The sequence below is a fragment of the Chrysoperla carnea genome, chromosome 5 (genome assembly GCF_905475395.1).
Source record: "Chrysoperla carnea chromosome 5, inChrCarn1.1, whole genome shotgun sequence".
NCBI lineage: Eukaryota > Metazoa > Arthropoda > Insecta > Neuroptera > Chrysopidae > Chrysoperla > Chrysoperla carnea.
In genome coordinates this window covers 9,547,060-9,558,719 of record NC_058341.1, presented here as the reverse complement: position 1 = coordinate 9,558,719, position 11,660 = coordinate 9,547,060, and the positions used below count along the sequence as shown (strand labels likewise).

General features: G+C 29.2%; 2 protein-coding genes across 2 annotated transcripts; both read right to left on the bottom strand.

The window, feature by feature from the left end:
• Positions 1-360: 360 nt before the first annotated feature.
• On the bottom strand, positions 361-3,410 carry LOC123300236 (activating signal cointegrator 1 complex subunit 2). The gene is made up of 5 exons (XM_044882769.1): positions 3,183-3,410; positions 2,026-2,741; positions 1,392-1,692; positions 621-896; positions 361-550 (listed from the first exon to the last, which is right to left on the bottom strand). The coding sequence occupies exons 1-5, from the start codon at positions 3,233-3,235 to the stop codon at positions 397-399; spliced, it is 1,500 nt and encodes a 499-aa protein (XP_044738704.1). The 5' UTR covers positions 3,236-3,410; the 3' UTR covers positions 361-396.
• A 121-nt stretch (positions 3,411-3,531) lies between these two features.
• On the bottom strand, positions 3,532-10,812 carry LOC123300487 (zinc finger protein 354C-like). Its single transcript, XM_044883069.1, has 7 exons — positions 10,600-10,812; positions 9,188-10,529; positions 8,552-8,922; positions 6,274-6,351; positions 6,082-6,210; positions 3,820-3,847; positions 3,532-3,536 (listed from the first exon to the last, which is right to left on the bottom strand). The coding sequence occupies exons 1-7, from the start codon at positions 10,810-10,812 to the stop codon at positions 3,532-3,534; spliced, it is 2,166 nt and encodes a 721-aa protein (XP_044739004.1).
• Between the last annotated feature and the right edge of the window lie 848 nt (positions 10,813-11,660).

The window sequence follows — 11,660 nt, the reverse complement described above, 5'->3', positions numbered from 1 at the left end:
CGTTCACAAATTTAGTGCATCAATACAACTACAATAGCCCTCGCCTAAAAATATCCTCAAGTTTATTATTGTTGTAGGAATTTTAGAGTATTTTTGACGCAAAGGAGGTTCAATAGATTAAACTGGCCGCAGTAATCTAACGGCATTTTCAGTTATTCCAAATTAACTTAGAACAAACAAAGATTCTATGAAACTTCGAGACAAATATTTGTATTGTTTCTAAAATTAATTTATTAAAGACTATCCCCTTTAATTTTTATTAGAAGAATGATATTTTTCAGGACACATTGGGATTATAGCGAAAAACAAAATAAAACAAAAAGTTTTGGTTTAAAAATAATTATAATTATCCTTTAACAAAATAAATAATTAATTGTTTTTAAATAAACTTCCATATTAAGATGGAATCATACCACGACTTCGTTTCCATTGAGCACCAGATCGTCGATTATGATTTGCTCTTTGTGATTTGTTTTGATCTTTCTTTGCTCTACTAATTACAACATTTTTTTCTTGGCCTTGTCCTTTTGGATTTCCAACCACATCACCCCTGCAAATTATCCACAATTAATAATTACATCAACAAAACATATATTTGCAACTAGCTATAATATAATTACCTCGATTCCTGCGTAGGCTTTTGAAAACCTTTCTTTTGATATTTTTGTCTACGTCGTTCTTCAGCTCGTGCTCGAAGTACCGCTGGATCTTCACAAAATGCATTTGAAGGCGGTTTAGGCGTTTCATCGTCTTCTTCAGATGAATCTTCATCTTCTTCAATAGGTTGATTTATAGGGCAACGAATTTGTTCAATATCGTCGACTTCTTCAACTTCTCTTTCTCCTAAGTCAATTTCTTTTACGTCATCATCATAATCGTCATCGTAATAATCCAAGCTGAAACAGAAAATACCATAAAAACAGTGATTTAAATGAATATTATCAAAGAGATAATAAATGAGAACTTTTTCGAAATAAGTTTCAATTTTCCCCCGATTTTCTAGATTAATTTTTATGTTATATAAATACGTATTTTGACTTCTTAGTAGTGATCATCAGTATGAATTAGCTAATCGTAATTACTCTTATAAACAGCGTATGTTATTTGTTGCCCACAAATTTGCCCAGCGTATGTTATTTGTATATTTCATATACATGGTATAAAAATATTCGAATATCATTGGCCTAGAAGTTAATCAAATGCCTAGATTAAAATGATCTACCCTGTGACATCACAGAAATTGATCTAGGAAATGGTTGGCAAAAATCGAAACTAATTTTAAAATTAAGAAGCTAGTCATGTATAATGTAGCCTCCTTGATTGTAAATCCATATTATCGAATTGCTGAGCCGAGGATTTTCGTGATCCCATCTTAAAACCTAAAAAATTACCTGTATTGTTCGTAAACTTCTTTCTTTATATGTGTTTTATCGTTTAACATATCCATTGCATTTCTGTAGCCCACTTTATTCTTTTTCCGAAATATTCTAGTTGGATCAAAATCTGACTTTGTCATTCGATCAAATTCATCACCCTCGAATACATTTCGTTTTGGTTTTTCTGTATCTGCAGGTATAATTGGTAAATTTTCATCTATGGACGTTAATTCTGGCGGTAATCTTTGTTCTAAAATTGCACTAATTGTTTCTTCAGAATTATTGTTGAAATGTTTTAAACATTCTTTGATATAACCTAAAAAAATAATGATATTAGAATTATAGCTTGTGTAGAGGATAATTTGTGCTATGGAGGGTAGAGCTAGGAGGAATCATTTCTGTATATAAAGTATCCACGAAAAGCAGAAAATTGATGGCGTTACTGTAGGAAAAGTGTAAGTTTTAAAACAAACTCACATTCAAACACAAAGCAATAAAAGTAAGATAAGGATCTAAAAACAAATTGTTTTTAGAAGGATATTGCTACATAAACGCCATTCTGATCAATTTTAGAACTGTTATTTAAGATTGTCCTCCTTACCTTTACCCTAAATAATTTAAGCTAAATTGAATAAAAATTTCAAATTACCTTCTCCTAAATGAGGTAAAATATCTTTAACTTGAGAAATAAGCGATTGGAAAACAACATCGTCAGTGTCTGGTAAGTCATCTTTGACAGTAGCTGTTTCTTTCAAGCTTTCAGCTAGCGCCCGTTTCATATCAGCATCCTCGTCATTATATGACGATAAACCATTATCAATATTGCCATTAGCTATCGAGGACGTCGTATCATGATTATCTTCATGTGAAGTACTTTTTTCAAGACTTTTCTTACGTTTTCGTTCCATATAACGTTGATATATTTTCTCAACTTTTGCATCCAATTTTCTTAAACGTTCTTGTTTGTCCTCTTGAGTTTCATCACTGTCTAAATGAATTTTCGGTTTAAAATCCAGGCCAACATGTAATTGATAATTAAAATCGCATTTATAGTCGTTGACTGCACGAATAAGACCTTTTGATAAACATTGCTCGGTAGATTTATTAAAATCTTCTTCGTTAGGTTCATCTTCTCCGTTTGACGCTAAGGATTCGTTTTTCATTTCATCAATTTTCATTTGTTTTGTGATGGCTTTTGTTAAATCTAATTTATAATTTGGCCCATAAGAATCGATCATATCTTTGGGTGTTAAATTAAAATTTTCCACATTTATTTCATGAAACTTTTCACCATCGGCATAATTTTTTTGCAGAATTTCTGCATTTTTTAGAAAGTCGTTGAGAAGTTTTCTATCTGTTTCTGATCTGAATATATTATTAAGGAATAAATATTTGTATGTTAAAGTATCTTTACAGCGATAAGCCATTTTTAAATGAAGACAGATGGTATTCAAAGTGTAGGCATTTGTTCAGTAACTATTGGGCGTATTGGGCAACTGTCCTGGGGAAAGGTTAAAAGATAAAAATACCAATTTCTACCCTTTTTGTCCCTTTATTGGGACACCATCATAAACAAGACTATTAAAAATCAGAACTACCGGATTTGACGTTAGCCCTGATGTATAAAGTTACGTCGATGAATTTTGGAAGGCTTTATCTCGGAAAGTATTGGATCTACAGAGTCCATTCTCGTTCGTCTGATATTGTAGCAAATTTAGTCTACTTTAAATACGTTCTGAAAAGATTTCGTCAATAAAGTAGTCTTTTACCAACATAATAAACAGCAAACAGCATAAAAAAGGATACATTTCATAAAAAGCTTTAATCAAGCGTCCATTATCCTGTTGTATATTGTACATGTAAATATACCGTTTCGAAAGAAAATTATATTGAAATAAATTCTTAATTAATTGTATATAACGTTTTGTGGATTTTTGTAAACGTATTTTTGATAATTGTACATCACCATAATATTGTGCTTTTTCAACATCATCAATTGTTTCATTCACAAATATTCGATAAATTTTTAGAATATTTATAATAACATTATTATATTTATCCCATAAATAATTATGATTGATATGTGGTTCATGAAATTCTGTCAGTTTCTTTAAAATTTGTCCAACAACCATTAAATGTGATCCTATATAATCAATTATTCTGAAAAATTTAATACAAATTTTAATCGCTTTTATTTTAATATACAGAATAACTCGAGTAAATTTCAATTTGGATTTTTGGATCCATTATAAGAACTTCGCTATGGAAAGTGAATAAAATACTTACTGCTGTTCAAGTTGTAGATATTGGACAACAAAACGGAATGGAGGATAAACTTTTAGTAAACATTCTATAGCACATAACTCTTCAATAAAATTTAATAACAATAAAATAAGTAAATGTATATGTTTTGGATTATTTTTAAAAATCGTTGGTAATTTACTCAATGAATCTGATAAAAATGGTAATGCCTAAAAAATAGAATTTAAAAATTGTTTAAATAGATGTAAGGCCAGGCATAGTTTTTAACTTTTTTTCTCTACAAAAATTTACATAGCTGGAGATTTTTCTTTCAGAAACGCACAAAATATGGAAAAATTCTTTTTTTTGGCATGTTTTAAAAACGAAAAGTAGGGGAAAGATTTGGAAAAGTTTTTACAAAACTATATGTCAGAGTTTATAAGAAGGCTTTTTAAGATTTCAAAGGTTAACGGAAAATTATTTCAAAAGATACAGTATTTTAAATCCAGTAGTGTCAATTTTGCTTGGAAAGCAAATATCTTAGTCCAAACAGCTTGCACGAAAATGTTTTATAGGCCATTTTCTAAGTAGCAATGAGCGATACAAATATTTGACCAATAGATTCCAAAACTAGAAAGTACAAATTTTCAAACGAGCTATTGCGGTTTCAAGTTCGATGATTTTTCGCAGAGATGGGGCTATTTAAACTTTTGTGTTCAAAAAAAAAAGTGTTTGTTAAATATTTTGGTTGAGTATATTTATCAAAAGAATATTTTAACTTCGATTTTTACTTACATTTTTACATTCAATACCTATAAGAGCCAAGCCATTTATTCTTAAATCACCATTAATTTCAAATAAAAATCGTAGTAATTTTGGTGTTTGTGAATTATATTTGTATAGTTTACAAATTGGGAAAATCATATCGTATGAAAATATATTCATCAATATACTTGTATGTAAACTGCTGGATAGTTTTTCCATCTAAAATAAAAATGTAAATACATAAATCATAATTGATGAAGAAAAACTCACGAGCTCATAAAATTAATTCATTAAATCCCAAAATCTCATAAAATCCCACTTTTGGCTTTTCTTACGAGTTTAATATCGATAGTTTAAGAATATAATAATTCAAATCGATAATTTTCGGATTAAATAATTTCATCAAAGAAAAAATATCTCATTTAGTCACGCAAACAGGAAGTAGATTGCAATTGTTATGTGTGTGTTTTAGTTCACGTAATTTTATGATTGTGCCGGCGATGAACTCCGCCCTGCCCGACAAGATCCCGTATTTTCGATCTTTTAATCAACAATTTTCAAAGTAATAAATACTTTGTGTAAAGTTATTTTACACAAAGATTTTAAGATAACTTTCGTATGGTTCAAATCGATTATTTTGACTATAATGATCACAACAAGAGACTTTTTGAGGGAAAAATATCTCCGCTAGTCACACAAAAACGATGAAAATCACAAATACAGCACATCAAAAGTCACAACTTTGTGCATTTATGTGCACAAGACACACAAATATGACAATTTGAGGCTCTATACAAAAATAAATCGGTCAAAACAGCTCTAATACTAACAACTCCGGATAAAACAACTCGGTACAAAAACAGCTCAGTGCCAAAACAACTCCGGTAAGTGTTTCTGTATTTGGATACGGGCATTGAGAAAATCATTTGAGTGAGCCCAATTACAGGATCATTGCAAGGATCTAAAAACACCAAGCCCATGCTTCTCCGACCTCACTAAAAGCATGACCATCCGTGGATCAGTGAGTGAAAGAAACCACAGGGTTCCCGCAAGGACCAAAATATCCGCAGTCCCTAGCCACCTCAACTTTATTAAAGGCATGGCCAATCCATGGATAGATGAGTAGGTGAAATAACAGCGTTTCAGCAAGGGCCAAAAAATCCGAAGTCGCGTGCTAACTCGACCCCATTAAAGGTATGACCCCAAACCGTTTATCAATGATGAACGCAATCAAAGGGTTACCGGAAGAGACAAAAAACAACTGTGTGTATCAGTAAGTGAACACAGTTGCAGCGTTAACTCGAGTTGTTTTAAACAGATTTATTAAATGTCGAGTTATTCATGACATGCGAATTTCAGCAGTTTAAAATAATGTCGGGGCTATCTCGAGAACTACTTCATTGAATTTGGATCCTAATATTTTGTGGCTGTTCGACAGTTTTATACTTACTGGTGATTCTTCAGCTTGTATAAGTCTTAATATTATTTTGTAATTAGCATTTAACATTTCACTGTAGTACTTATTATATTCATTTGCGTCCGCAATCAGACTATGAAAATATAAATTATTTTGGCAAATAAATGATTTAATTGCTTTTGTAGTATTTTTTACAAGAATTATCTAGAAAATAAAATATCATATCGAATTGAATCAATAAAAACAATAAATAGGTTTAACCTGTACTATCATAAAATTTACCTGTGACCAAAATTTATAAAATGGTAAATTTGCTAACCATGTAAATCCTTCAGAAAGTTTGATCAAATTTAGAAGTGATATAGAATCTTCATAATATCCATATGTCCAACTTTCTGTCCAATATGAAGCCTACACAATTAAGATGAATTAAATTAATAATTAAAATTACCTTAAATATATATATAAACTTACAATCGCACCAATTTCTAACATAGTATCTCCATTTTCTAAGTAAATTATAACTTCATCAATTGGAAGATATTCTGGATTCTAAAAAGAATTTAGAGAGTTATTTGAAACTTGTAAAATAGAATATTAGATTACTAACTTTATAATATTCGTCGATGTATCGAAATTTACAACTTTCGGTGAGTAGATTGTCATCAACTTTTTCAAAATTTTGTAATTTTTTCATAACTTGATCGTATTTTTCTTTTATTTGATGATATTCATTTTCAATTTTTTGTTTTTGCTTAAAACTTTCTTCATATTCATTAATTTCATCTTTCGATATTGTTTTAAATCGATTAATACTTGAATTTGACATTTTTTTTAAAAGTATTTCATAACCTTATCACTAACAATTGACATCAATTGACATTTCTTGATGATAAAATAGTACTAATAGTAGTGGCTCAACTATTGCTTACAAATCAACTAATGTTGGCAGACCGTGTTTTGTTTTTGTCAAGAAATTTCGAAGAAATCACGAAATTTCGTGTACTTGTAACGTGCCTAGCCCTAATATTTGCACAATTTACACATTTTATAAAATATATACCACAATATTCTTTATTTTTATAAGAATTTGAATTTGGAGAATATGAAGAATAAAATTTAATTATGTTAGGTTGGTATTGTTTGGTTCTAATGCCGTTGGATTGGCAGCCTTGATGTTACTAATACTTTGTCTCTTTTGGTTCAATACAATACCTATATATCTTACTCATTTATAATTTTATATTAAAGACACACCTCCTATTATTTTTTTTTATACTTTAATATCCATAGACATGCAAAATCTGCTACGTCTATATATCACCTGTTTAACATATTCTCCTAATACCAAATTTTAAAATTTTTACTTCGAAACCTAAAAATAACGTGGTTTGTATATGATATTTTTATCACAATCTACTTTATCTCACATAAAATTTTATAATAATTTGTAACAAGAGAATATGAAAAAAAAAATTAATTATGTTAGGTTGGTATTGTTTGGTTCCAATGCCGTTGGATTGTCAGCACTGATATTACTAATATACTTTGTCTCTTTTGGTTCAATACAATATCCTATATATCTTACTCATTTATAATTTAATATTTAAGACACACCTCCTATTATTATAAGTTTTTTTATACTTTAATACCCATAGACATGCAAAATCTTCTTCGTCTATGTATCACCTGTTTAACATATTCTCCTAATACCAAATTTTAAAATTTTTATTTCAAAAACCTAAAAATAACTTGTAACGTACATTGCCTATATGATATTTTTTGATAATTTAAGAAAGTGTGTAATGTTCGCAAACCGTGTTTTGTTTTTGTCAAGAAACCAATTTAAATAGTTTTAAATAATATATAATTATATTAAATTTGTAACTGATATATTAATTTCATTTAAATATTAAATACTAGAACACTTCACTTAAATTTTACCCTTCATATTTCAAAAGTGATTACCGGCGTCTGGAATTTTAGAAGAAATCGTTTTTGAACGTGATTTATCAAATTTTTTTTTCATTGCAAGTCTGTGAAAAATGTTATAGCTAATTATTTCAAAACCTGTTGCATTCGTCTTGAAAAACCCTTTCAAATGACCCATCATTTGACGCCCGTCCATTTTAAATTATTTGATTTAAGTTATTTGGCCTCTCTCCCCTATAAGGGGACTGCGTTAAACACTCCAATTTATAATTCTCTTGATCTCATAAATATTTTAGCTCTTTATCTTGGACTATTTGGAAGTAATTTGAGGATGCAGAACTTCCGTCAATCGAAACAGTCTAAATATTGTGGAAGTGTGTACATAATTATGATTATAGGGAAAAAAAAGTTAATGAGCAGTTATGTAAGATCCAAACTCGTAAATTTTTAGAAGTCTGATAGGAATTGGATTTGAATTTGAGGATAAATTTGAATGAAAATAAAATAATTTAATACAATTTTATTTATAAAATAATAAAGTAATTTAATTATACAATAGTTTAGTTTATTATAAACTTTGAAACGCTTTATCTCAGAAATTATTGGATCAACAGAGTCCATTCTAGTCTCATGTTGTAGCAAATTTTATCTACTTGAAAAAAGTCCTGAAAAGATTCTATAAAAAAATTGATTCTTTAGGGTATAAACGCCAAAATCCAAAACTTAAATTATTCATTAGACCAACATTATAAACAAGTCTGCAAAAAATCAGAAATGCCGGATTTGATGCAGACTATCCCGTTCTTTCAGACAAGATTACTGAATTAATTAAGCTTTCAGCTAACGCCCGTTTTATATCAGCATCCTCGTCATTATATGACGATAAACCATTATCAATATTGCCATTAGCTATCGAGGACGTCATATCATGATTATCTTCATGTGAAGTACATTTTTCAAGACTTTTCTTACGTTTTCGTTCCATATAACGTTGATATATTTTCTCAACTTTTGCATCCAATTTCCTTAAACGTTCTTGTTTGTCCTCTTGAGTTTCATCACTGTCTAAATGAATCTTCGGTTTAAAATCCAGGCCAACATGTAATTGATAATTAAAATCGCATTTATAGTCGTTGACTGCACGAATAAGACCTTTTGATAAACATTGCTCGGTAGATTTATAAAATCTCTCTGGAATTTTAGAAGAAATCGTTTTTGAACGTGATTTATCAAATTTTTTTCATCGTAAGTCTGTGAAAAATGTTATAGCTAATTGTTTCAAAATCTGTTGCAAAAAGATGAATTAGTTAGTAAGAAACTTGTTTTATTTCAAATATCCGTGTATGAATCCGTTTATGTCTAGTTAAATGAGCTTGTTGAGTAAATCTCTTATTACAAATATCACATGAAAATAGTTTTTCTCCACTATGAATTCGTTGATGAGTAACTAAATTACCTTTCTCAGTAAATGTTTTATTACAAATATCACATGAAAATGGTTTTTTCCCACTATGTATTTGTCTATGTCTAACTAAATTACATCTCTTGGTAAATATTTTATTACAAATTGCACATGAAAATACTTTTCTTCGACTATGAATCTGTTTATGTACAACTAAAAGATGTTGATTACTAAATGTTTTATCACAAATATCACATAAAAATGGTTTTCCTCCATTATGAATCCGTTTATGTTCAACTAAATTACCTTTCTCAGTAAATGCCTTATTACAAATATCACATGCAAATGGTTTTTCTCCGGTATGAATTCGTATATGTCGAACTAAATGACATTGCTGATTGAATCGTTTATTACAAATATCACATAAAAATGGTTTTTCTCCACTGTGAATCCGTTTATGTTGACTTAAATTACTTTTATTATTAAATCTTTTATTACAAATATCACACAAAAATGATTGATGTATCCGTTGTGATGCTAAAATAGTATTTTCTTCGCATATTTCACTTTTAATAATCAGTTCTGTATGTAATTCTTTTTCAACTTTAATTTTTTCTGTGTACAAATGTTTATCACTATCACTATCATTGCTGCCTTCTTCATTTTTAATTGGTTCACCTTCCATCACAACATTATTGTCATTTAATGTTTCACTTTTATTAATTAATTCTGTTTGTAATTCTCTTTCAAGTTTAATATTTTCAAAATTAATCTCGTACAGTTTATTATCTTCATCGACAGGTTCATGTTTTACACTCACAACACTATCACTATCAACATTATTGCCGGCTTCAATGTGTCCACCTTCCATCACAACATTATTGTCATTTAATGTTTCACTTTTATTAATTAAATCTGTTTGTAATTCGTTTTCAAGTTTATTATTTTCATCAACAGGTTCATGTTTTACACTCACAACACTATCACTATCAACATCATTGCCGGCTTCAATGTGTCCACCTTCCATCACAACATTATTGTCATCTAATGTTTCACTTTTATTAATTAATTCTGTTTGTAATTCGTTTTCAAGTTTAATATTATCAAAATTGATTTCGTACACTTTATTATCTTCATCAACAGGTTCATGTTTTACACTCACAACACTATCATTATCAACACTGTCGTTTTCTGGCATTTCATTCCTAATCGGTCCAACTTCTATTGTAACATTGTCACCTAATGTTTCAATTTTAACTATTAATTCTGTAAAATTTTTTGAAGTAATTGTAGTATTGGTTGTATTGAAAAATCGTGGCACAACACCTTTCTTTAAAATTTTCCGAGCATTAGGTACCATCTTTACATAAAAATAATTTTCCAAATCTTCCTTTAACTGCAATAAAATAAAACAAATAATATATTAAAAATGACGAATGATTTTTTCAATAAATTTATTTACATACATCAAAATGATCTTCGCAACAATAAGAAGTTGTTCGGAGACGTTTACCAGGACAATTAGCGGCAATACACCATTGTTTTCTCACTTCATCATTTCTGGGAACGCAAATAAAATGTTTTTCTGGAGTAGAATAAGTAGTGTTGAGACACGAAGGTACAAAACAATATTTGTAACTTTCACCCGGATTTTTTACTTTAATATTGTTAAAATCCATTTTTCCGCACTTATTAACTTTCACTAATAATTTTTTATTCTTAATCAAAAAAAATTTTGAACGAAAATTAATAAACCTGAATCGTGAAACGACTCTTTTTTTTATTTTGACACTGACAACTATGGAGGGTGGGCTAAGCGTAGATATCATTGACATTATTGGGATCTGACAAAAGCAGGCATGACACCTGGTTGTCAAAGTAGAAACTAATTTCAAGTTACAGTTTTTGAATGTTAGGGCCATCTCTCCGGTTTTCGGGGTGTTCTTTTTTTTTTCAAAAAAATCTAAAAACACTGAAATTATAGTTTAATGTTTGAAAAAAGGTAAATCAGTCGTGTCTACAGACACGAATGGAAATATATACAAAATGGAAACTATGTATTATATTTATAAAAATAATTGAAAATTTTTTTTATTAAGAAATATTTAATGATTTTATTACATGGATATTATATTTTATTTTTACTCCCATTTACTATTTAAAAGATATATTACAAACACTTCAGTTTTAATAGAAAATCTTACCAATGAATATGCTGCAGCCAACCAGCTTAATTGCTTGTTCAATTAACAGTCTGAACAATATCAACCATTAAACAGCTAGTCAAATGACTTGGATCGTTAACGTTTAACTACTTGCCTAGGCGCCGTTTAGTAAAAAGGTTAGGCTGTTAACTGAACGGATAATTAAGCTAATTGGCTGAGACATATACATACTCTCAGCCGGGTAGCTAAATATAAAATACGTCTCATAAAATCTTCAAACCCTTCCCTCTATTTACATTATTGCTTTGTATCCCTAACATTCGTTACATCGACCTTTTATCTAGCTTATTTTTTGAAACAAT